The sequence below is a fragment of the Xenopus laevis genome, chromosome 5S, assembly GCF_017654675.1.
Source record: "Xenopus laevis strain J_2021 chromosome 5S, Xenopus_laevis_v10.1, whole genome shotgun sequence".
Lineage (NCBI taxonomy): Eukaryota > Metazoa > Chordata > Amphibia > Anura > Pipidae > Xenopus > Xenopus laevis.
This window is the reverse complement of record NC_054380.1, coordinates 23,773,635-23,801,198: the sequence shown is the minus strand read 5'-3', so window position 1 is coordinate 23,801,198 and position 27,564 is coordinate 23,773,635. Positions and strand designations below refer to the sequence as shown.

Genomic DNA, 27,564 nt, shown 5'->3' with positions numbered 1-27,564 from the left:
CCTCTCTCTCTATGCTCTGGGATTTCACAGTTGACTTACCCAGCCTGGGTATTTGCATGATCTCCAGATCGATGAGATAATTAATCATTGATCAGTTAATTGGCTGTCATGTCTCATTGCTAGTCCCTGAAATATTGATGTACAATGGCATGGCTTTTTGTGTGCAGAGAACTTAAGGCTTAAGGGTGCATGAGACCTATGGTCATCTCCTTGAATACAGTGTGAGGGGTGGCAGAGGAGGCACTAAGTTTGCCACATCTTCAGTTTTGACCTGGACTGTCCGAGTCAAAACTGACTGCCTGGTTTTACAAATTAGGAATTCTCCTAGACAAGACAATCCACCAATCAACATCATAGTCCCTCCTTGTGATGTCACATGACCCACCCAGTGGTCCGTCCTGTGACTTTACCAGCCTGCAACCTGGACAGTGCAGCAGGAAAAAATCGCAACCCTAGAAGGCACATAGGTATAGTTTATGTGCCATATGTTATGAAAAGTAGGGGGGAAGCAGGGTACCCAAAAAAAAAGTTTTTTGTCCTTTTGCAGCCAATGACCCATGAAAATGGAAAAGACGCCAGCGTTTTTTGGGACTTAGACAAAATTTGACTTTTTTTTTTGAAGACCTTTCCACTCTATTGCACTTCGCCAGGTCTGAGCTTGTGAAGGCAAGTCTGGCGTAAGAGGTAACGTTCAGTAAAATCAACTTCTTAGTGAATTTGCGTAGTAACGATCTTTAGCCCTGGCGAAAATTCGCCTGGCGTTAGAATGAAAAGTTGCGCTAGAGTCTATCTCCTAGCGTATTTTCGCCAGTGCCCATTAGTAAATAGGCGAAGTATTGAACTTACTTAACGCTGGCGAATTTTCGCCAGCGTTCACCACTTCGTACCTTAGTAAATTTCCCCCCCATGTCTTGCAGCAAAGGACAAGAAACTACTTTTATTTATAAGTGGCACTGTGGACTTATTCTACTGGTGTATATTACTTGAAACTGGCAAGAGAGCTAATGTTGCCTTACGCTGTTGTATATATTTAGCTGCTCCATTTCTTTCCATAGCAAAGGCAATTGTATCTGGGTGTCTGTTCTACATTTTCTAGAGCAGTGATGAGCATCGCTTTTTAAGGCCGTGACCCCATTTTTTCTTCTCCTTGTTTGCGGTGACCCCATCTGATGTTCGCTTGCAACATTACAAGCACAACAATCAGCAGAATATTGCTCAGCCTACAGCTCTATTAGGTGTTGCAGAGATAACAAGGTTTAGCACACTACAGCAATGTTCATTCAAAGATCTGTTCCATGTTAGAATACATAATCAGCTTCGAAGAAAGGAAAAAAAAGAAAATCTTCAGTTCCAAGTTAACATTCTCATGAGCACAAATGCAGTCGGGGCAGCAGAATAAGTACAATCTGTTATCCGGAAGCCCGTTATCCAGAAAGCTCCGAATTACAGAAAGGCCATCTCCTATAGACTCAATTTTATCCAAAAAATCCAGACTTTTAAAATTGATTTCATTTTTCTCTGCAATAATAATAACAGTAGTTTGTACTTGATCCCAACTAAGATATAATAAATCCTTATTGGAAGCAGAACCAGACTATTGGGTTTATTTATTGTTTACATGATTTTCTAAGGGTCGTAAATCCGAAATTCAAATTCAAAAAGACCAACCGAAATTAAGTCGAAGTTTATTTTGGTCGAAGAGGTCCGTTTTCGATCGAATAGGTCCGTATTCGGCCAAATTCGAATCGTACGAATCAAAGGAATAGCGCATTCGATCTAATTCGATTCAAAGTTTTTCCCCAAGTCCACCAATAGACTCCAAATAGGTTGTTGCCAAGTGGTAGAAGTCGAATTTTTAAAGAGACAGTACATGAGAATTTTTTTAATTTGGACTATACCCTAGTCGAAGTAAACAAAAAATAGCTTGAAATTCGATTTTTTTTTTCATTCGAAATTCACCTCAACCTTTGATAAATCTGCCCCTTAAGGTACGAAGATGCTAATTACACACAGATCCATCATCCAGACAACCCCAGGTCCCGAGCATTCTGGATAACAGGTTCTATACCTGTACTACAGCTCTAGGTATAACAATACCAATAGGACTATGCTAAAATGACACATCGTTTTACAATAAAATCCTATGTAGGTATAGGTATTTTTCGGCGAAAACGAATCCTAATCCTAACTAAAATATAATTAATCCTTATTGGAGGAAGAACAGTCCTATTGTTCACATTACTTTTAGTAGACTTAAGATATGGAGATCCAAATTATGGAAAGATCCCCTATCTGGAAAACCCCAGGTCCTGAGCATACAGGTCCCATACCTGTATACATAAATTGCATTCTCTTTGGGGCAAGTGAAAATGGCATTAATGTTCCTACAATTATTATAACAAGTGTTATTAAAGTCTCTTGGTATTCCACCTAAATGTATTGTGGGAGGGGTGTGTGTATGGATGCTGGGTTTTCATTTGGAGGGGTTGAACTTGATGGACTTTGTCTTTTTTCAAACTATGTAACTATGATTGGTTGATATTGTCTCATCAGTTGTCTCTATCATGTAATAGTATATATTGTATTGTATAATAGTATTTATAGTATATAATAGTATATATTACTGCCTTCTTGTTAGACCCAGTTGCCAGTTCTCCAGCCAAAAGTTCTTCCAGTTGGATGGTGAGCCAGTGCATGCCCTTTTATTGCTAAGCAAAAGAGCTGTAGAAACACTGTAGAACTAGAGACAGGTAGCCAGCCTAAGTGACATTGGCACTCAACACAATTAAAAAAAGTTCCATTAAAGAGGATGCCATAATGACTATCTATCACCATAATACAAAAAAACAGAAGTTAATAACTCTATTTGGAGACATTTCAGTAGACTAACCACACAGAAAATTGGGTCTAGGTGCTCAAACCGCAGACCTTCAGCTACAGGAGAATACCACGGTCAAACATCAGACAAAGACAAAAGTGGATTATGTCAAGTGGAGTGCCGCTAAAAATATTTATTTAACTATTAGAATTACATTTGCAAAAAAGAGTTACAAGTTCTGTGCCTTTCTGGGGCATGTAATCATAGGTTAAATATTTTTAGCAGCAATCCACTTGAAATGATCCAGTTTTGTGTCAGTCCAACTCTGTCTGAGGTTTAACATTTATCAGCATATCCAAGAGTAGAAATATAATTTATTGAAGCTGTAGGCAGAAAAGGTTCCAGCAATAGATACATTTTAGACTGCCATGAGCCTTTTCTCCTTCTAGGTAGGCATCCTAAAACAAAAACATTATACCTTTTCACTTCTGCAGTATAGTCTTTTGATTAAAGCAGAATACAGTATTCAACTACTGACTAGTAGACTTTCTTACAATATCTCTGGAAAACATCCAAACTCATACAATCCAGTAGCCAATCTGATTTGTCTCACTCATCAAACAGGAACAATGCAAGACTGTAATTCTATCTTGTACATATCCTGCTAAGCACATGTGGGTAAAGCAACCTCATATCAACATTGTTTCATTCATTGTGCTTTGTCTTTTTTAATCCAGGTCCTTGTCCTCACTGTCATATCTGAAACATTTTAGAAGATAGCAAGCAAATACAGGTAGAAAGGGCCTCAAACCTGCAGGCCTTTGATGTTTACAGCCCCATCATGGTTAAGAGCTTTACAGAAAGAATGTTTATCTCGGCTCCCGATTATCTGATTGACCCCTTGGGGAAATTTAAAGATTAAAGTACAAAGGATTCATTGTAATAGGACTGAGGGGGTGCAGAACACTGTACCTGTGAAATGGAAATCTCATATTACAGTTTCTATGTAGATGATCTACTGTTCAAACACAATTATTATTGATGGTTTGATCAAGTTAAAAGCTTATTTTTTTTCAGCCATTGTGTTAGAAAAATAACCAGACATACAATAAACTTAGATATAAGAAAAATAGCAATCACAAAAAATGTAGCGTTGGTATAGTCTTAGCAAATGACCCCCAGAGAGTATGTTCTTTCTCAAGAAAATAGTACAGAATATGTAAGAGATGTAAAGTGATGTTAAACCTGCTGTATACTATTAACCTTGTGCATGTCTTTAGCTTTCCTGAACAGTAAAGATATGCCGGTGTCCCAGCCTTACATTTTGTATCGAGGGAGCTCCTTCTGATTGATTTGTTTAGTCTGTGCACTTTCCAGATCATTTGGCTCAGTGTTTGATATTTTGCATTTTCTTTATCTTGACATTGAGGGTATAGCAGTTTTGCATGTGCTGACTACTCAAAGACATGACTATTTTTATTTTATTAGAGAAAAAAAAGGGAGACATGTGCTTTGCTTAGCTAGATATTTCATTTACCTGAATGTTTAAAAAATGACCTAACTGAACAGCAAAAAGGCAAAAGCAACAGTCACCCTTTGTGATGTTTATACAATAAGAAAAGAGCAGAACCAACATATTTTATGGTGATTTGTTGGCTTAAAACAGGGTATTACCAATTTATTTTTAAACTTTCAAATGGAACATTAGGAGCTGAGTGGTATGAGCTTCATTTATATAGTGAGCGCAAGAGTATGTCTTTTCAACTAAATGTCCTGATCTGTACTTATCTATATGACAATATCAATCTTTCTGATTTAAAATGTTTGTAAACGTATTGACTCACTCCTTACAACTAGGGAGTGTTTTAGTCTTAAAGCATATGAAAATAAAGCTTTTGTCTTTTACAACATGAGAGATAAGCCTAAATGCAGCTTGCTAAGTTTTTCTATGATCCATTATGCTCTATAAAAAACCATTGTAAAGTGATGGTTAGGAGAAAGCATGGATGCGGAACTGAAGACAGTGTTCAGCGTTAAGCTTCACTCTCTATATGTAACGGGGCTCTTAATAGTGGAGATTAATGAGGATTTGAGGAGGTTTAACCTCCTTCAAATGTTCTCCATTTAAAGGCCCTCTTGAATGGTCAAACAGACATTTGACCATTCTCCCTTAATACTCATGCACATCAGATTTAGATAATTTAGTAATTATCTCTCAGTCTTAATCACAAATAATCTTAAAGTAATGTTTCACTGTTTGAGTGCTATTACTTAAGGTGGCCATACATGGATAGATCCGCTCGTTTGGCGATGTCGCCAAACGAGCGGATCTCCCTCCGATATGCCGACCTTGAGGTGGGCAATATCGGGCAGATCCGATCGTGGGCCCTAGGGCCCAACGATCGGATCCTAGCATTCGGTAAACGGGCGGTCGGATTGCGGGACCGCATCAACGAACAGATGTGGCCGCGATCCGACGGGATTTTCTGTCCCATCCGATCGAGATCTGGCCGACTTTCGGCCAGATCTCGATCGGGGAAGCCCGTCGGGGCCCCCCATACACGGGCCAATAAGCTGCCGACACAGTCTGTCGGCAGCTTTTATCGGCCCGTGTATGGCCACCTTTATGTAGTAGATAAAACAAATTGATTGATTGCTTGGTCCAAGGCCAGTACTGAAAGCATTACTGATTTTCAGGAAACTCGGCAGACAAGGAAATAGCCAGTTCGATCATTCAGCTAAATAATCTGGTGATTGATAAGCTTCATTCATTGAAGGATTAGTATCCAAAGTCCCATTCACCTTGACTGGGAGATAGGAGGGTGTAGGAAGGACATGCTACATTTCTGGGGGGGGGGGGCACAGTTGTTAGTTCTAGGGTGAAATATTTTGGCATTGCACAACCCCCTAACAGAAGGATGAGTTGCATTCCCCCAAAGCTTAAAAAGAAAACTAGTTTGAAATAAAATAAGCAGAGAATTTTATGGACTGTAGATCTTCAGAGACAATGGCTTCTGGCATACTGCATATAAATATAGAAGTAATAAGATCATAGCGTTTAACGCTGAAATTCAGAATGAGTTGATTCCTAAACATAAAATTATATTGCAGAAATTATTGTTTTGTCTTCTACGGCTGTAATTTGTGCATTTGTAATCGAAATGATATTCAGCCTTACTTTGGTAATGATTCTAAAGTTATATTCGAGTTCCAGTTTTGTTTTTAATATTTTAGTGTTTTGCTGAGCAAAGAGTGTACTGAGTGCAACCTAGCGTATCAGTCAAAGAATAAACAAATGTGCAATCTTACCCTAAATTAACCTTGAGCTGAGCATTGCAAATCAACCCCGAGTAATAGTATAAGAACAGCATGCATTGGGGATTATAGAAATCCGCAGCAGATTACAAATTACATCTTGTGAATTTGTTTATAAAGAAAGATTTATTCATCATGATGCCAATCTCAGTGTAAATTTGGGGCATTAAAGCTTTCTCTTTGTCGCTGACAATGGATTAAAATGGCGACCATCACCATAAAATGCAATTGTGAATGCAACTGGGGCTCATATTGTGTCATTTAGCAAAAAGAAGGTGAAAGCCTACATGGAAAATAGAAAGATATAAACAGAATAAGCTCAGAGGCATCAACATAAATGTAGACAAGTAACAACAAGTTAGCATAAATAGTGAAAGGAAGGAACTGGACTTGCTGATTAATCATTGAAGACATTTCACTACTAGTGATGGGCAAATTTATTCGCCAGGTGCGAATTTGCGCGATTCACCGCCAGCGAATAAATTCGCAAAACGGGCACGAAAATTCGCGGCAAAAATCTGCCGGCGTCAAAAAAATGTTTCCCGAAAAAACGGACACCGGCGTCAAAAATCGGCGCCGGCATCAAAAAACGGGCGCCGGCGTCAAAAACGACCGCCGGAGTCAAAAATGGGCGCCGCGCAAAATTCGCAAATTTTTCAGCAAAGCGAAACGGCGCAAATTCGCCCATCACTATTCACTACTCATCCGAGCAGCTTCCTCAATTCAATTGACTGCTATGAGAAGTACTCGCCATATAAACACTTTCAATAATCCAATCACATTGCATCTCTTCAGAGAAGTAACACCTGAAACTCACAGAGGGGTGAATGATATAGTGAATAAAGTACCCCCTTTTGTAAAATATAGGGATATTATACAGTAAGTTACCGAGGAGTTTCATGACCATATAAAAACACGAGGCCGAAGGCCGAGTGTTTTTATACAGGTCATGGAACTCCGAGGTAACTTCTAATATCCTCATATTTTACAATTGGGGGCACTTTATTTATTATAATACACAAATTTCAATGAGTCATGTGACAGAAATGACATCAGAACTCACCATTTATAACTGATGACATCAGAACTCACCGTTTATAAGGATATAATTTACAGGATATTCATGGCTTTTGTGTATTATATGTAGTTACTGTGATAGGATTACCAAAGTATCATGCAACTTCTAGACACAAGTGTTTACTTGTATGAATGCAGGCTGGTGACTGGAAAAAGCAACTAAAAGCAAACAAATCAACTGAAAAGGATAAGTATGTGTTATTAACTGTTATTTTATAGTAAGGTTTTAAATTTAAATACTGTGGTTTCATTTTTATAGTTTTTTTTCTGTTTTGGGTGCTAAATAGTTTGGTGTGCTATTGTGCTTACAGCAAGTTTGTCACAACCTGCTTTACTTTGCAGTTAGTTTCCCCTCAGTTTGAGGGGGTTGGGTTTGTTTAGTTGCACCTGAGCAGACTGTATAAATAGAACACCTGGCACTCCAGTGGAGCTTGCTCTAGTGTTAAGCTGCTCTTAAGTGTTTGCTCTTTAGGCTCTAAGATCAAGGGAAGGTCTTCCATTGTAATTTTTTCTGAAATTTTGTCCATGCCACGTCCAAGTTTAGGAAGACAGTGGGAGATTAGGGAGCTAAATGTGTGGCTCAAGTCATGGGGGCCCATTCATTAAGTTCGAGTGAAGGAATAGAAGAAAAAATGCTTCGAATTTCGAAGTGTTTTTTTGGCTACTTCAACCATTGAATGGGCTACTTTGACCTTCGACTTCGAATCGAACGATGCGAATTAAGAATCGTTCGACTATTCGACCATTCGATAGTTGAAGTACTCTCTCTTTAAGAAAAAACTTCGACCCCCTAGTTCCCCACCTAATAGCTACCGAACTCAATGTTAGCCTATGGGGAAGGTCCCCATAGGCTTGGCTAACTTTTTTTGTTCGAAGGATAATCCTTCGATCGTTGGATTAAAATCCTTCGAATCGTTTGATTGTAAGGATTCAATTGTTTGATCGAACGATTATTTCTTCGATCGTTCGATCGAAGTATTTGAGCAAAATCCTTCGACTTCGATATTCGAAGTCGAAGGATTTTCATTCCCCAGACAAATATCGAGGGTTAATTAACCCTCGATATTCGACCCTTGATGAATTTGCCCCTTGGTGTTGGAAGGAAGGGTTTGGGTTTCTAGAGCACTGGGTTGATTTTTCCTTGGGGTACAACTTATACAGTTGTGATGGTTTGCACCTCAGTGGCAGGAGGTCCACTGTGCTAGGGGAAAGAATGGCTAAGAGGTTGGAGGAGTGTTTAAACTAGGCAAAGGGGGGGGGTGAGATAAAGAATTATGGGGAAGCTGGGGTAGACAGGGCAGTGGGATTACTAAAGGTTCATGGGGAAGGAGTGAGGGGGGCATACAGTTTACCAGCTAAGCAGGTCCCTCTGTTACAAGGAAAACAGAATAATACTAACTTAACATATAATTCTCCACTAAGTAATGCAAATTTCAAAAGTAGTAACCTCAAAAATGCACAGAGTTTGTCAGGTAAAATGGGAGACCTAGAATTAATTGCATGCTCTAAAAATTATGATATAATTGGTATCACTGAGACCTGGTGGGATGAAACATGTGACTGGACTGTGAATTTAAATGGTTACACACTTTTTAGGAGGGACAGAGGGATTAAAAATAGTGGAGGAGTGTGTTTGTATGTAAAGCCTGAATTAAAGCCATGCACTAAAGAAATAACAATTGCAGGCACTGGTGAGGGAGTGGAATCCCTCTGGGTAGAGATTTTGACTGGGCAAAAAGTTACAAAGAATATTATCATTGGTGTATGCTATAAATGACGAGTATAAGTGACGAGTATGAAGCCCAGCTACTCTTGCAGATAGAAGCGGCTTCACAGCCTGGTCAAATTGTTGCTATGGAGGCTTCAATTATCCAGACATTGGGGTAAGGGGGTTGCCAAGACTAGTAGGTTTGTACATATGCTGAATGACAACTTTTTATTCCAGCTCGTTGAAAAACCTACTAGGAATGACTATCTTTTGGACCTTGTAATAACTAATAATACTGAATAGTACTAGAATCTCTAGCATTTGTGTGGGTGAGCATTTAGGGAATAGTGATCATAACATGGTCTCCTTTGCTTTTTAGAAGCAATTCTATAAGGGAGTAACTAAAACACTAAATTTCAGATATGCAAACTTTGACAGTATAAGGGCATCTATGCAACATATTAGGTGTGAAATGCTTTTCACAGGGGTAAACACAGAACAAAATTGGGAAGTCTTTAAAATGCTGCTTAATAAATATACGTGTCAGTATATTCCACTTGGAAGCAAGGAACGACGTTGCAAAGCAAAACTGTTTTGGTTCAATAGAAGTGTAGGCTTTTATGGCTTTCAAGTTAGCTGTTAGGATAAATTGTGTCCACTGTCCAGTGTTGGTAATTGAGCCTCATGGAATCTGAACTCTAAACAGCTCTTAGTTAGTTTTATAGAACAATACTCCTATTTTATATTGGGAAAAGACTAAGAAAGTCCATATAAAATCTATGTCAGGTTTTCATGTGATTTTGTACAGAATATAGTCTGAGTTTGCATTTCAATACTGCATTTAAACATTCAGGATCTGCATTTATCTACACAGAAAGATATCTGTAAATATTTGTCTATATTAGTTTGGGACAAAGCAGTAAAAAACACATGGCCCAATAAGACAAAGTAAGAACAGAGAAATAAGAACAAATATCTTATTAGAAGACAAAATATGAAGGAATTACAGTGTGAACATAATTATTTGGGAAAACAATTGAGAAAGTTGATCAAATGTAAATCAGACTGAAAATATTTGTACTGAATTACAAAGTAACCAGTGTTATCAATAGGTTTGAATCATATTACACATAAAAACAGTGTCACTGGTGCACGGGGAAGTAAATATTCCCAATGAGATCATTTGGAAAGTGCTTCAGTAGACAAAGCTGAAATTGCAACAGCATCAAAAAAGAAAAATACTTAGAGGCATTAGAGACACTTGGAGCGCCAGAGAAACAAGATCAATTTGTGGTCTGCATACTAGGTGTTTATCAAACCATTTTGGAAAAATAAAGAAATAAATGAGTAATTATTAAGGGTGTTTAAGGTGATACTACTTGAAATAATACAATAATGGCTCAGAAGACCAGATTTGATGGTGATGGGAAGTGCAGATACCAGATGCTAATAAGACCTCTCTTGACCAAATTGGCAGCTGATTAGTCCATGAATGGGATTGAAATATTGCCCCATTTACATCTGGTGGAATCAGATAAAAGTCTGTTCAATTGGTGGCCTGCCAAAAAAATAGATCTTTACATAGGGATCTTTACGTATGGATTCCAACTTTTCTGCTGAGATGATTATCATGTATTCATCAATGTTTAAAAAGAAACTTTCAGTATTTTAGAGGAGAATAAAGTAAGTTTTTCCTGCTACTAGAAGTCATTTCATGTAGGTGGTTTTGATGTAAAGGAAGTCTAATTTTCATCACTCAACAGATGTAAAAATGTGTGTTTTGAGGAAAAAGTGCAGCAGCAGCAAACTGGACTTTCTACAACACAGCTCTTATCAATATGTTAATAGTGCTCCCAGATACAGGGGAACTATAAAACTGTTCCAATGTTGAGACAACTAGAGGTGAAGTTTAGAAATATATATATATATACATCAGCTTCAGCTTAAAACTAACCTGACTGCAGGAATGAGTGATGAGTCCATCTGATAGAGCTATCAAACTCTTCAACATGGTATGGACAACTAAGCTCTGAGGTACACAAGATATAAAGAAAAGTCTCAAAAGATGTTTTTTCCTTCAGAATCGGCTTCAGCATGAAGCTGACATTGATTGATTGGCTCTGCAGGAGTGAATGATGGTTCTGTCTCACCCGTCACTCACTGTCCTCCTAGCCAGATACCAAAAGGGCTGATAGTGAGTTCATCGCTACCAAAGGGCAGAAATATACCAAAACTAAAAAGAGAAAAAGAAAAACATATATTTTTAGCAAAATGTAAAAAATTTAACATTCTATGACTTTGAACTCTATAAAAGATATAACATATATACATATATATATATATATATATATATATATATATATATATATATATATATATATATATATATATATATATATATATATATAAATTTATTTTGATCTGCATGTGTTTAGATACTGCAAACTTAACCAAGATATTTTTAAAAATATATTTAAATATAAAAAAAAATATATATATATTACATTTATTGAAAAATCATTGTATTTTATTTTACTGTATATTTATTGAAATCAAACACTAACCCTTAAATTAAATGGGATGGGTAAAGAGGATTGGTCTCTCCATTTCCAGGGACAATATATCAGATACTAATTACATAGAGATGATAGCAGTTTGTGATGAGTGAAAATATTCGCCAGGTTTCATAGCAAATAAAAACTCCCATAGACTTCAATAGGTGGGAAAATTGCTGCACGTCAAAAAAAATTGTCACCCACAGACTTTAATGCACTTGCTAAATTTTTCTCTCAGAGAAACGGGTCAGATTCCTTCAATTTAACTAATGCAACTGGCTAATGTCAGGTTTTATATTGCCTACAGAGATTAGCATTCAAATATATGTTGTTTTTTTTTACTGGTGATATTAGATCAGTTTTATGAATATATGTATTTTTAATGGATAGCTTGTGGTACACGTTGTATCATATTACTGTAAAGGTGCTTCTAGATATTCCATGTGAATATGTCTTTTCTTGCAATATAAATGTATTTAAATAATAAAATATATAAAAGGAGAATGATATTCAAAATAACATTTATGTTAGTAAAAGCAAATGTGCAGCAGAATTTTAAGCAACAGCCAGAAATGTATTGGGTAGTTTTCCATAAACAAGTACTTGCATGATCCCTTCCATAAAATGTCAATTATTTTTTGTTTTTTTTTGTTAAACATAGAGGAACTGAGTATTATGGGAGGCAATTTTCTGTTTTTTGTTGGACCATGCTTCACCTGGAAAAATTACCAAAATAGGATTATGCATCTGCCATATTTAATTCAGATATATTTGCTGGTGGGTTTTCCATTCTTTTCCATTAAAGGGCATCCAGTCTCCTTCGTGAACAGGCAATTTTCTCCAATTAGTGATAGAGGCATATTAAAGCATCTAATGTAGTTAAAAAGAAAGCCTCTTGGTCTCTATTATCTGCTTTTTCAAAAAGGATGGGTGATGGACTCATGTCTGTCCTTCTGTTGTTGTATTGTTGTATTACAAGAATTAGTAACTGCATGTGACTGATTTTCTTGTCCATCCCTTTCCCTATTACAGGCTACTGATAATGAAGCAATACAATGGCATTTGCATGCAGGGCTTATACCACTTAATGTATATAGCTATTTATCTGGAGGCTGCCAATATTTCTTACATTCCTTTAATCAAGATTATTTTCTAAGAAACAAATGAGAAGCAATACCTGCTGTGACCTGAAAACATGTGCAGGATAATATAATTGGATTCTGCAGCGTTTGCTCCAGTCTTATGTTGGTATTGTCTCTTTTTCTCTTACAGCTGGCATAATGTATATATTTAGCAAAGGAGGAGGACAAATCACTTATACATGGCCCCCTAATGATAGGCCGAGCACTCGTGCAGACAGACTGGCAGTAGGATTTAGCACTGTTCAAAAAGAAGCGGTTTTAGTACGAGTAGACAGCTCTTCTGGACTGGGGGACTACTTAGAGCTGCATATTGTAAGTACTTTTTTTGTCACTGTTAAATAATGTGTATCAGAATGTTATGGAAAACAAATGCTATGAGCTATGCAGTTGTAATTCCCTTACCACTTGCTGGACAATGTGGGAGTCTGGCCCCATAAAAGTGCAATTCAACAACTAGCAAATTTTCAAACTGCACTGATCTTATTAATACATGGATGTTTGGCTTCTTCTGAGCTTGTTCGGAGCCTCATTAATTACAATGAAAGTATATAATAGAAGTTAATCAAGAATGACTGGACTTGCTGAGTAATCATTGAAGATGTTTCACTACTCTTTCAAGCAGCTTCTTCAGTTCAAATTACTCAGCAAGTACAGTTACTCTAGAGTCACTTCTTCTAGATATACAAAGACTGGAATAAATGAACCCCATCAAAGGCATATGACAAGAGTTTGATCACCCAAAACTCTAATTAGATAGACACTTCTCTAGCTTCTCACAAAGTCTAATCTAATGAATCAGTGATCACAGGTCAATGCCTCTTGGCTCAAGGACGATTGATGGTGGTAAGTACAAACATGTCTTTGGTTTTTCACGCTTGCAGCCTATAAATAATTTTAGTTCACAGTTGAATTGTAATATAATCACCATGTCCATCAAATGAAAGCATATTATACACCAAAAAATGTCTATTCTGGGACTGGTTTTGCAACATCATTTACAATTGAAAATTATTTAATAAAATTATGATTAACAATCACTTCCTAAAACTGCTATTCCTCAGTTTTGATTCCTGCCTTTGATGGTCATTGTGTATTTTGTATTACTGAATAAAACACCATTGGGCTTTGAGTGATGTATCACTGATTTTTCTACAGTACACTATGTTGCTGCACATGCAATATTATAATAATTTTTGCAATAAAAGATCAGATTTGGTGTAATTCTTTCTAATATGAATATACATGTATAGTCAGGGTTATTATGGAAATAATAAGCTTAAACCCTTTTGGTGAGTTTAAAATAATAAAAGAGTGAGAACATGACTTACAGGCATTATGATTAAGAACTGAATTTAAACTAGCCTCTTTGATTTCTTTGTGATTTAACATAATAGTTAAGTCCCTTGTTTATGAAAAGTGCTTCTTAATAATGAAATCATAAAATCAAATGTCACAATGGGATAATGGTTAGTTTGAAGCACTGGCAGAAGTACTGTGACAATATCTATTAGATAGCACTAGGATTAAAAAGGCATGCCGATGCGAAGCCAATAAAATTACAAATCACTACACTATGGTTCGCATATCTTATAACATTTAACATTATCACTTACCCAGATCAGGTCATCTTTTATGTTTCTCCTCAATTACTTGACAACGATTGTCTCCGTTCTTGGGAATACCAAAAGGACAAGCTCAGGAAGGTGGTATATGGATATAGAAAAAGGCTTCATTTTGGGGTGCATAAATAGATTTTCACATGTGAAAATTGAGTTGTTACAACACCTACAATGTAAAAACAAGGGTGGCAGTGACCCCTACAATGACTGATTGAATTTTAATTTGCAGTAGCTAAACAACAACATCAACTATGCTGAACATATGGTACAAACTGTAAAATAGACATGCAGGGATGTGATTCAAGGAACAACTGCTCAATGAAGAGAGTGGTTGGGTCTTAATTGTTTATCAAGTGTATAGTATTGACATGTTATATAGTTTTTTTAGGAATACAAATGATGTCACAACAAATAATAGCAGATTCACACTGCAGTTTCAGGCTTATAATCAACAAGTATTGTTTTTGTTTTTTTATTATGCTAACCTCCACTTGTGTTATGTTGAACCATCTTTGAGTCAAGCTGTGCTTGTTCCTGGAACTCATCATTCATTTACTGATGCATACAGTAATTCAGTTTTATGAAAAGAAATGGCTGTGGTTCAAGAAACGTTACCTCTGGGTCAGTTAAGTGTATGAGCAAATCAATACAAGCCAAGACTTTAAAAAGCGGAGAAAAGGAAAGCATAAGAAATGCAGAGCTTTTAGCTTGTCTTCTCTTGTATATAGATATACATCATTTCTATTCAACACATTATTCAGTAATCAGCTTGGTGATAATCTTTTGTAGGATGCGGGATTGAGACCATTTGTGTATTAATTTGTGTTGAAGAATAGATATATTGGAAAGAGTCATTTATTTCTGGTCTTTTAACAGCTATGGGTCATAATTTGGTTTCAAGAACCACATTTGCCATTGGATAAAGATCTCTTTAAGCCCAATCACTATCTGATTCTATGCCCTTTTACAGGTGATATTATTTCCATTATACAGCTGCTATTATTGCCTAATAATACAGATTATGATGTTGTTGGAAATCTAGAAATAAATGGGGTGGAAAAAAAATCTAGTAATAAGTTCACACAAAAAAACCCAGCATCTACAAAGAATATCACCAAGCTGATTGCTAAATAATGTGTTGAATAGAAATAACGTAAGCCTTTACATGGTAGAGGGCAAGCTAAAAGTTTGCATTTTGTAAGCGTTCTATTTTACAATATGCTTCCGAATGAAATATATAACTGCAAAACTATATAAGTACTAACAGCAAAGGAATGCAAACTCTAAAAACATGATTGGTATTGAATTTATGTAAAGTTCTGATTATAAAAAGTATGAATGGAAAAAATAACAACGATGCGCAAAAAATACAAAAACAAAATTCACAAATATCTAAAAATGTTAGTTGTTTAGACAATTGGTGGCAAAAAAATTCCAAACTCATCTAAAAAATTTTTTAAAATATGGTTCAATAAGATCAATGCACCTCCCTTTGACTTCTATAGCACCTCAACAAGCTTTACTTGCCAATGTTTTGCCTTCAAGTTTTTTTCATTTAAAACAGTAATACCAAAAAATAAAAATGTTTAGAAGGAATGACAATTTAATGTAGTGTTGCCCTGCACTGGAAAAACTGGTGTGTTTGCTTCAGAAACTCTACTATAGTTTATATAAACAAGCTGCTGTGTAACCATGGGGGCAGCCATTCAAGCACAAGATACACAGTAGATAACAGATAAGTTCTGAGGAACACCATTGTATACTACAGAGCTTATCTGTTAGCTGCTGTGTACTCTGTGCCTTTCTTTGAATGGCTAGAATTCCTGAAGCAAACACACCTTTTTCACTAGTGCGGTACAGCAGTATGTTATATTTTCTTTACTTTAAGATAGTTAAATTTTTTGATGTTACTGTTCCTTTAATAAATCTTACATTTTTAAGGCTTTTTAGAAATATCTGAAAACAACACATTTTTCGAGAAAACTTTTTTTGGAAATTTGCTAATTTGTTAGCAATGGTTCCCATAATGTGCATATTAGTCTCCAACCACTGTGGGCATTCTTTACACTAGGGCATTCAAAACATTATATTAACATCATACAGTACATTCTAAAACTGTGGGCAGTGCCTGAGGGAAGACAGGAACCAGTCTGAAGGCCAATCTAGGTGAGATTTGTTTATAGGTTTGCTAGATGCACTTGAAAGCCCAGACTTGAAACTGAGGTGAACATTTATTTGACTGTTCTGTATATTTGCAGAACTTAACAGAATGGCCGATAAAGTTGTTTCACATATATTATTTACTCATTACCTTGTTATAAGCAAAGGTGGTCCAGACCAGACTTTCTATCATTAATGGGATTGGGTTTTATTTCTTTGTCTTTTTATACCTTTGCTCTGACCATTTAGAAACCACTACTAAAACAACTACATGTGGTCATTTCCTTGGCCCTTCCATATACGGTACCTGTAAATATTAGCAAAATAAAGAGACGGAAACTTTTTTCTTGGTGGCTTTTTGGAATGGGATTAAGTGGCACTTTCTCAGCCAGTGGTGCACATTAACCTGCCTTGATGCATTATGTGGCCTAGAAGTACAGTCCCTATTTAATCAACTCACGTCAGTTTGATAGGCTGTGGGTACTGGCAGTGCAATTAGCCTCTTTTTATCTCTGAATAGTTTATATGGGTCTCGAATGGGTCCAGCAATGTAGTCATCAGTTATGTGATGTTTGTCACATACTGTCATTGCCATAAATTCTGAATTCTGAATTATAAATGAGGACATTTGGAGTCAAAACATAAACATTTTATTAGCTTTTGCAAGATCACCCTTGATTAGCTGTTGACTGCACATTAAGTACCAGTTATTGAGAGAGCATTCATGTATTCATTGTAATAGCTGTTCATTTCCTAAATGATAAATGCACAACAATACAGCCAATTTAATAGCATCTATTGTATATTTGTATGTATGTATATTTTTATTTGTAAAGCGCTCCTTGAGGGCAAAGCACTGTACAGCAAAACAATAAATTAGTAGTAACAAACAAGGGGTCATTGGAATAAAAAGTAACAATAAGTGCATTATTAGAAATACAATTCACATAAATATAAAAAATATAATTACAATACAGATTAAGTGCTCAGTGTCAAGGAAACAAAAGGCTAGAGGACCCTACCCCATAGGGCTTGCAGTCTAAATGGGAGGGTAACATACAGACACAATTCAGAGGGGTATTAAGGTGCTGTGGGTTACAGTTTGTTACACTGTTATACAGTATAAGTGCCAGTTCAGGTGTTATCCAGGTGCTCCCAGAGGTAGTCTTTGAGTTTTGTTTTAAAAACATTGAAGGAGGATTCTCTCCCGAGAGATTCAAGAATGGCATTCCAAATATAAGGAGTCGCAAGAGAGAAGGGTTTGATACGGGAAACAGCAGTAGTAGTGGGGGGTACAACCGCTTCTGAGAGGAGCGGAGGTTTCGGGCAGGAACATATAGAGAGACAAGAGATGAGATGTAGTTAGGTGCAGAGGAATGAAGGGCTTTGAAGGTTATAAGGAGGAGTTTAGCAGTTGTTCATTGTTGAGAATTAGCTTTTGTTGTCGTTAGCTGCTAAGCTGTCATACAAAGAGTTAAACATATTGCAACTCCAAGAAAACTCTTCAGTAAAATGTTCTCTACAAAACTCATTTGCATAATAGATTATTTTTTCTTTTTCAAGGGCATGTTTACTAACATTGGAGATAAATATCTGGAGAGATTTCTGGAGATGTTGCCATACCACTGCTTAATAAATAAATTAGCCTTGGTTTAATTGCCCGCACTACCCCACCAGTAAAGATATATTGCAAACCGATGAACTCCTTGATAAAACTTTAAAGCATTTTCACCTCTACTTCAATTTTGCTTTTGTGCATGTTGATTACTTTAAGGGAGGTCCAATAAAGCTTATGCCATGTGTTCAAAATCCATGATCATTAAGTTCCAGTTAAAAGTGGATTCTGGCCTACATTGTTAATGGTGAAACAGATATTAGGTCTCATTTACAGATGCTGAGGCAGGGTAAAAAGTGCAAAAACTGGTGCAAGCCATTTTGTGCCCTTCTCAGCTGTCATAAAGTATCAGTACCTACAGTGACCCAATGAATACATCACTACCATGTTTATCAGCCATGTATTTATGAGGAGCAAGGAAGGGCACATAGGTCTCCCCTCTCCAGCCTCCTACCCATTTTGTAAATGCATGTCATTAAGACATTAATCACCACTTACTGTTGGCTGCCATTTTAGATCTGTAGACAACTAGCTCTGTATTAGGGTGAGAGATATTGATTTTATATTAAGAAGAATTACAAGCATTACTTAGTTTGTTATGGCACCTTCCTCCAAAACTCTTGTATATTCTCTGACCAATAATTATATTTCTTACTAGACTGCTTGATATGCAGAGACCTTCCTTGATGGCAGCAAGTAACTCTCTAGAGTTGTGAACAGTTATGGTCCTTAGTGAAGGTCATGTTCAGTCTGGATAATCAGAGACATCAAAATACATCTATTGATTCAATAGTACATTGAAATACTCTGGACAGAATGGTTTTATCATCACACCTTTCCAGCACTTCATATTGTTCTGTTTTGAAAAGGCAAGTGGTACTGGGAGTTTATTCATAAACCCCCTGCTTTGTGTGCCCAATCCAAGCATGACATGTACCCAGTATCACATGGACACATCACTCCATGTGCACACAATAAGTATCTTCTTTGTGCTTCCATAAAAAAGTAAGCCAACCAATGAAGTTGGGTTGGATGCAGTTTTTGGACATCTGGAAGTCCTGAGAGAAACTCAGAAACAGACACAGTGGTGAGTTAGTTATAGTGATACAGCTATGGGATCTATTATTCGGAAACATGTTATCCAGAAAGTTCTGAATTACAGGAAGGCAATCTCCCTTAGACTCCATTTTAAAAAATAATTCAAACTTCTAAATAATATTTCCTTTTTTTCTGTAAGAATATAGTAATATAATAATAATAGTATTATGTAGTAACTTGTACATGATGCAGGTATGGAATAAGTTATACGGAAACCCGTTATCTAGAAAGTTCTGAATTACAGAAAGTCACTTTCCCATAGACTCCATTTTATTCAAATAATCCAAATTGTAATAATAAAACAGTACCTTGTACTTGATCCCAACTAAGATATAATTAATCCTTATTGGAGGCAAAACCAGCCTATTGGGTTTATTTTATGTTTACAGGATTTTCTGCTAGACTTAAGGTATAAAAATAGAAAATACGGAAAGATCCATTATCCGGAAAACCCCAGCTCCCGAGCATTCTGGATAACAGGTCCCATACTGGTACTAAGATAAAATGAATCCTTATTGAACGCATTACGTTCTTATTGTTATTGAATTTATTTATATACATGATTTTTTAGCACACATAGGGGCCCATTTACTAAGGGTCGAAGTGAATTCAACGTGAATTTTCGAATTCAAAAACTTTTTTTGGGTACTTCGACCATTGAATAGGCCAAAATCCGATTCGAATTAAAAAAAATTCAAATATTCGACCATTCGAAAATTGAAGTACTGCCTCATTAAAAAACTTTGGCTTCGACACTTCGCCACCTTAAACCTGCCGAATTGCTATGTTAGCCTAAAGGGACCTCCTAGAACATATAGCCAGTATTTGGCTAAGTTTTTAGAAGTCAAAGTTTTTTTTTCCGAAAATCGTTCGATCGATTAAATTGTTCTAATTGTTAGATTTCTACGTTCAATCGAACGATTTGAATTCAATCGAAAACCGCTAATTTCACTCAAAAAAAAACTTTGACTATCAAATTTCTACAATCCAATGGTCAAATTTAGAAGTTTTACCACTTCGAAATTCGACCCTTAGTAAATGTGCCCTGTAAGGTCATCCAAATCATGGAAAGATTCCTTGTCTGGAAAACTCCAGGTCCCAAGCCTTCTACAAAACAGGTCCCATACTGTACCTGTAGTAATAAGGAAACCATTTTCATTTTCCAGGTTCTGTATTAGAAAGTGTCTAATAAAGCAAAGCAAGAATTTTGACATGTTGTGATATTTGTCTACTGCAAGGGATAGGATCACAGTTCCCACCCATATGAATAAATAAACATTTACTGATAAATATGAATCCTTTAGTAGAATACCTTTTTGTTTTTCCTGATCAACTGACAGAAAATTAAGTTTTAACCATTTTTTGGGCTAGCTGCACTTTCATTAGAGAAACTGGAATGATTGCTACACCATGATTTTGCATGCCTTTTATACATATACTATATTTCCATTACCCAGTATTTGTATTTAAACAAAACTTTCGGATATCCGCAGTATATTTCCTTTCGTATGAAAGGTTCTGGAAATAACATGAAACCTGCCAGCATACCACATATGGATATAGATTATTTTTGTGGATTATTTGATTTTCAGTTTCTTAAATTCATATTTTACTTGACCAGAGGTTTTATCTGCTTGGAATGCAAGCTCAGCTCTTTTAAGAATATGGATTCAGTAAGATGGTTCAAAGTGGGCAAAATTGTTATTTTCAGTAATGTATCACAGCCTGCTGATTTCATATCATTTGTGTGTAGCATATGGGTTATTTGAGAAATGGTAGAAAGTAATAGATGTTTATGAATATAAAAGGATCTTCGAGGCCGGGTTTGGCATGAGCACAAGTAGTAAAACAGTCATATTGCAGTATAGATTAAACTAGTGTTATGATCTTTATTTACGATATCGCACATGGCTATATTAACTGAAGCAGATGCATAGGAATATTTTTAAAGAAAATTAAAGAGGAAATCAAAAAGGGTAAAAAAAAAAAATCAGAAACCTGTCATTGAGAATCTCTGGTGCCAGCCACAGTAAAATCTATAATGTGAATTATTATTATTATTATTATTGCTATATTTTTCTATAGTGCTAATCACATTATGCTTTCCTATACATGAGCCATTTCTGAATACATAGATGGGTTAATAAAAGGTCTAAATAATTGTTTATTGTTAAAAATATTGATAAGGTGTGTTGGGCAGTCCCAAGTGAGGGGAAATCACAGCTGGCACAGCCTAATTTAGGAATTAGGAAAAAATGTCTTTGTTTAAAAGTGTTATAATTGCAACAATTTGTGTTGAATCTCCTTTTTGCCATTCTATGCAAATTAAATTAAAAGCGCATTCCACTCAAATGTCAATACCATAAATATTATCAGGGAGTCAATGTTTATAATTTGTTGTTTATCTAATTTTCTGCATGCAAGGAAACATTGCAAATCTCCAGGACATTGATGGAACAGTACAATTTATTGTTCCTATTCATGGCTTTATCCCCCCTGGGCAGAGACAAGTGCCACGTGGGTATTATCAAGGGCAGTCAGGACATGTAGAAACAGAATCACCTGGCTGAAAAATGTTGATTTGTACTGGACAAACTGGACACTTTATAGTCAGACTATACACTTTTTCTGACGATCAGGCTATACAAATATAATAACAAGTAGGTTAGTGATATATTCCTATAATATTTGTGTGTTTGGCAGAATGTTATATACACATTCAACAGCAGGTAAAACTGAGCATGTTAGAATGACTTTAAAGCTGTAACATCAATGATATTAGTTTGACATTGCTGGCGTTAGTTGGTTCTGTGCCAGTCTGCTGCACCTGTAAGTACTTTATCATTGGCTCAACTAAGCATTCCACTATCTCTATAAAGTTCTTGCTATATGCATTTGACTATGCTTGACTATATAAGCCACCAGAAGCACCAGATGACATTCACAACATGAAGGTTGGGTGTTTTTGAAGAATGAAAACAGTCTGAGTTTTTCAGCTGCAAAAGACTCAAACAGAAAAACAACATGCATTTCAATGTTGATGTTGCATGTTGATGCAAAGGACATATACTGAGTAATTTTAGTGGTTTTAGAGGTTTTTGAAAGCACGACTAGTGATGGGCGAATAAATCCACCAGGTGCGAATTCGAAATTGGCGTGCGTCAAACTTATTTTGAAACCCATTGACTTCAAATTTGCCCATCACTAACCACGACTAAACACACAAACTTCTAAAACCAAAAGTGTCACTGAATTTATTAAAAGATTCGAATTTAAAAAGTATGAACATAAAAATATACCGAACAATGAGATAAAAAATACATAAAACCTGGAAAACCTATAAAAATTCAAGTTTTTTTGACAATTCCCAGCAGAAAAACTCCAAAATCCTCTAAAATTCTGATTGGCTTCTATAGCACCTCGACAACTTTTACTCAGTGATTTTTTTCATTGTTAGGAAAAGGGCCCCTTAGGGTTAAGAACAGGGATCTCCAACTTTAGGCTTTGAAGCAGAATCCCACCAATAGATGAAGGCTGAAGCATATTTTATCAGTAATGTTCCATGTAGTTGGGTCAAAGCACGAACGTTGGATTTTATATTTTCAGAGCAAAACGTGTAACTGATTCATTATTGTTCTATAAATATGTTCACCATGAGGCTGGTAGATGAAGAAGTAGTAATGTGCAAACCCATAGATTAGCTTTTAAAAATATTGATTTTACTTAAAATTGATTGATGAGACCAACAAATTTAGAAACAATGTTTTTCCTTTTATGGAAAACGTTCTTTTTGTGTAGATATTTTGGTGAACATTTTAGTGGACTACACAGAACACATTATTATCACTTGCCTTTCTATACACATAGTTGGTTATTTATTAAAGTCTGATTTTTTTCTGATTGGACTTTTAAAGGGGAAAAACACAATTTTTTTGTAGAAAAAAAAAATCAACCCCCAATGGTGTTAAAAGTCTGAATAAAAAAGTACTCCAACTCCAAGTTCATGTAGAAGTCAATGTCAGATGTCCAGTTGACATTTTGAAGATCTGCGCTGGGTTTCGTTCAAAAATCCAAAGATGTGAGCATCGAAACCAAAAAAGTTGCAGGTTTTGAGCATTAAATCTGAAAAAATCGCAATTTTCATTTGGATGTTGCACTTGGCTGGAGCTGGAGTGTATTAATTGCCTTGAATAATATAACATGCTGGGGAAATTCGTGAAAGCTAAGACTGATCAATGGGCATCAGTAAATGTTTTCTACTTCAGTGTGCTTAAGGCAATTAAAGCTTCACTTTGTTGGGCGTCGACTCATCAAGTAATCCAATGCAACACAGGGTGATAAGTAGACAAACAGAGAGAGAGAGAGAGAGAGAGAGAGAGAGAGAGAGAGAGAGAGAGAGAGAGGATGGATGGATGGATGGATGATAGGCAACATGTATATAAATAGACAATCAGATGCAATGAAAAAAATATATCTTTTGGCCACACAATAATGTCATTTATAAAGTATTACATTTCCAGGGACATCTTTAAAGAGCAAGGTTGTATGTAAAGGAAAATTATAGCAAACAAATAGACACCTCCACTAGCTGCCACTTCCCATTCATAAGAATGTGATATATATTGCGTATGACAGATGCTTATTAATGCTGCCTTCCCTATTCCTAAGCCATACCCAATTGACATTGTTAGTGCCTGTAATAGGCAGCATGGGAATGGAGAAAGCTGCAGGTGAAGAAGAATGTTTTGATTGCTTATGTGATTTATGTGATTGCAGGCTTTGAGATTGTCTGATTCTTCAGCTTGACAGCAGAAATTTCAATAAAAAAGGGCTTTCTGTGGAACTTAAGTTGTACAATAACATAGTTGGGAAGTATGAAGTCATTGAAGCTTGAGGGTCATCATTGCTGTTATTGAAAAACATATTCAAAAAAAGCTGCTAGCAAACAGTCCTACCTAGGAATCAATAGACCAATATCTTATGCTGATCTTTGCCTGTATTTGATTGATTGAATTCATTTGATTGATTGAATTCATATCGGGGTACAGAAGAAACTACAAAGAAGCAGTAACTACTGCGAGAACCACTAAGAATACTGTATATCTAGCAATTTAATAGAACACCCTTTGTCCAGCTTATTGATACACCTTGTATAGCTTGCTTTCTAGGGGCGATGGGGCTCAAGAAAAGTAAAACTGGCACCATCCATAATTATAGTGTCGAGTCATAGAATAAAGCTGGCTTTATGCCTAATTTACTGCTTGGGTATGCTTTCATCTCAAACCAATTTACACAGCTGAGCAATAACACAATCTGCATTCAGGACTGAGAAGGCATGCAGAATATAGGAACAATGCTCTGTTAACAAGAAATCCACAGGAATATGAATTACTCACTATAAATAGTTATTATGTGTGAATAAAATTGCAGGTGGCATTTTTATATGTAAAGCCATTTACTCTTTTTTAACACATTTTATGCTACAGTAATGAACAATATCAGCATTGTTTGAGCTAGGCATTATCTTCAAGGCAGTCACTTCCAGGAGCTGACCTTACCAGTAGTGATGGGTGAATCTGTGCCATTTTGCTTTGCCTAAATATTTGCGAATTTACTGAAAAATTTGTGAAACACATTGAAGTCAATGGACGTCAAAATAATAATTTCGACATGAGTGACAATTTTTATGCACACGTCTATTTTGTCCAAACGCATTAAAGTCAATGGGCGTACAATTATTCTGACTCTGGCTATTGACGCACAACAATTTTTTTTGTATCGCGCGGATTCTTCTTCTGCAAATTTTCTCCGCAGTTTTGCAATTTTAGTAGTTGGTGACAAAATGCAGAAATTTGCTGTAAATTTGGGCCTGGCAAATTAATTCACCCATCACTACTTACCTACTTACCAGTATCCATACATAGAATCAATGGTATTCATGGCTGAAACGCTAATGTTCCTATGACATCTCTCTTTACTGGTCTGGTTAATATATGCCATTGTTTATGTGTACCATTCCTCATATGCAATTTTGCCTCGAACGTCGTTGATTTATTAATAACCTGTGATGAGGAAGATGTCATCAGACTCTAAGAAAGGTTCAGGTTTCAGTTGAGATGATAGAAATAATGCTGAATCAATTGAAAAACAATTAACATAGAGGAGGTCGCCTAGTTGATCAAGTTCTTCTTTGTGTTAATATGCCTTTCAAATGTGCAGCAGAGGACGTGTGGGTAATGTATTCATTCTCTGCATACATAGTTTACCTACTGTATACATAAGGGAATTGTGAGAGGTGGTTTAGTATGAAATGGAGGTCTAAAGCTGGGTTAAGGAAGGATCTTCATTGGAGTAGCCATATTTTCAGTTAACCCAGGATAATTCCTCATCCCAGCCAGTCTTCTTTTACAGTCATATCAAACTCAACACAGTTGACTGTGTAGGAGAAGTCATTTCATGGTGGCATGTGGTGCAAGATATATATAATAATAATAATAATAATAATAATAATAATAATAATAATAATAATAATAATAATAATAATAATACAAGTTTTTTCTCTTTCACCAGCACATTTTATATATCTGTTTGAGAGGGTTCCAGGAACCTACAATCCATACCTGCTTTATCTGGGTGCTGGTTTGTGAAACCTGGTTTAAAGGTTTAACCTGACGATTTGAATACAATGGCACCATGAACTAGAACATGGCAGAACATGTCTGTGAAGGTTATTCAAGACAACATAATAAATTGCAACGGGGCAGGGACATGCTGGGCTTTGACATAGGTGTATATTGCTTGCTTCAGCATTGACAATTACCATCTTCAACGGGAGAGCACCCTGTTAAGCTACCTCAATGTGATACATATAAACAGGGAACAGAATCCTTTTACATTTTATTTTTGCAGTTGGAAACTTTTGGATAGATGCTGAATAATGCTGCCACTGTACCTATTCAAATATAATCAGGTTTTCAGAAACATTGTCCCTTGAACTCCATTATCAAGAGAAGTACTTGGCAGCACTCGCTGAACTTGTGAACTCCTTAATATCCAGAGAAGGCTGACCAGCCCCCCATTAGACTCAGATGCTTGGTCATTACTCTTCATCTTTCATTCTTTCAAAGTCATTTCAATCTCTCTGCCACTAGTCATGCTGTGAAGTTCTGCATCAACTTTCCTTTTTTCACTCTACATTAGGTCTCTCCTAATTGATCCTGCCATCAGTAGTTACTCTAGCAAGGTCATGCTGCTGCTGTCACGTTTCTTTACATTTTTCAATTATGTTAACAATTCTTTTAAATTGTTTAGGCTTTTGTGTTTTATTTTAAGCTGTTCCTAGTTTTAACACCTTTTGCTTGAAAGTGGAAACATTTATATTTAGCTTATTATTTATATTGCAACATTTAGAGAACAATAGAACCCTGGTGGTGCAAGAAGGCTGTAGCCAAAATTGATGGAACACATTGAATAAGAATAGTGATGGCTGAATCTGTCCCATTTTGTTTCGCCGAATAATTTGCGAAAAGGAGGAAAAATAGAAATACGAAAATTTGCAAAACGCATTGAAGAAAATGGGCATCAAAGTAATTTTGACGTGTGTACATTTTTGACGCAAGCGACTATTTTTAAATGCACGACTATTTTGTCCAAATGCACTTGTCAATGGGTGTCAGAATAATTTTGCAAAATGTTGACGTGCATAACAATTTTGATGCATTGAAATACATTTAAGTCAATGGACGTAAAAGTAATTTTGATGTGCATAAATCTTTGACGCAAGCTATTTTGTCCAAATGCATTAACGTCAATGGGTGTCCGAATTTTGACGTGCAAAATTTTTATGCGCACAACAATTTTGATGCATGACAATTTTTTATTGTCATGGTCAGATTTTTCGCTGATGAATTTGGACGCAGTTTAGCAAAAACACTCGCAGGCGGCGAAATTTCGTAAATTCGTAGCAAATCCATGCCTGCCAAATGTATTCGCCCATCAATGCATAAGACCCCAAGCTTTCGCTGAACCTACTACTGACAGAAAGCTTTGAGTTTTGGACTAATCTGGCAGATCAACAAACACTGAAGAGCTGCAGGTTGGAAATCCCTGAAATATAATGAATATTTTAAAGACTTGTTAAACATTATAATCTGCAATGGTCAAATGCCCTTTCTATCCTACCCATACCTAAATTTGCCTTCATTATTACATGATCTCTAGTCATATGTTTGTATTAAATTATTCATTATTGACTATTCATGATTCTCCCTAACTTAAGATGGCCATAGATGCAAAGATCCGATCGTACGAAGCATCGTACGATCGGACTTTCCCATCTCCCGACCCACCACTAACCATTCAGATCAAAGTCTTACCAGTCAGATTAGTAAAAGAACAGATCAGCAATGTTCTGCCCCTGACAGCAATCGTACGATATCTATGTCCAACCAAAGCTAG

At 36.2% G+C, this 27,564-nt stretch overlaps 1 protein-coding gene across 33 annotated transcripts in view; it reads left to right on the top strand.

The window, feature by feature from the left end:
• The window catches only part of LOC108717747 (neurexin-1), an 830,073-nt gene that overhangs the window by 639,732 nt on the left and 162,777 nt on the right, over positions 1-27,564 (top strand). For all 33 annotated transcript variants that reach the window (XM_041564308.1, XM_041564317.1, XM_041564316.1 and 30 more), the window contains one exon: positions 12,746-12,927. In XM_041564308.1, the coding sequence (XP_041420242.1) occupies positions 12,746-12,927 (182 nt within the window). The remainder of the gene's footprint in view (positions 1-12,745; positions 12,928-27,564) is intronic.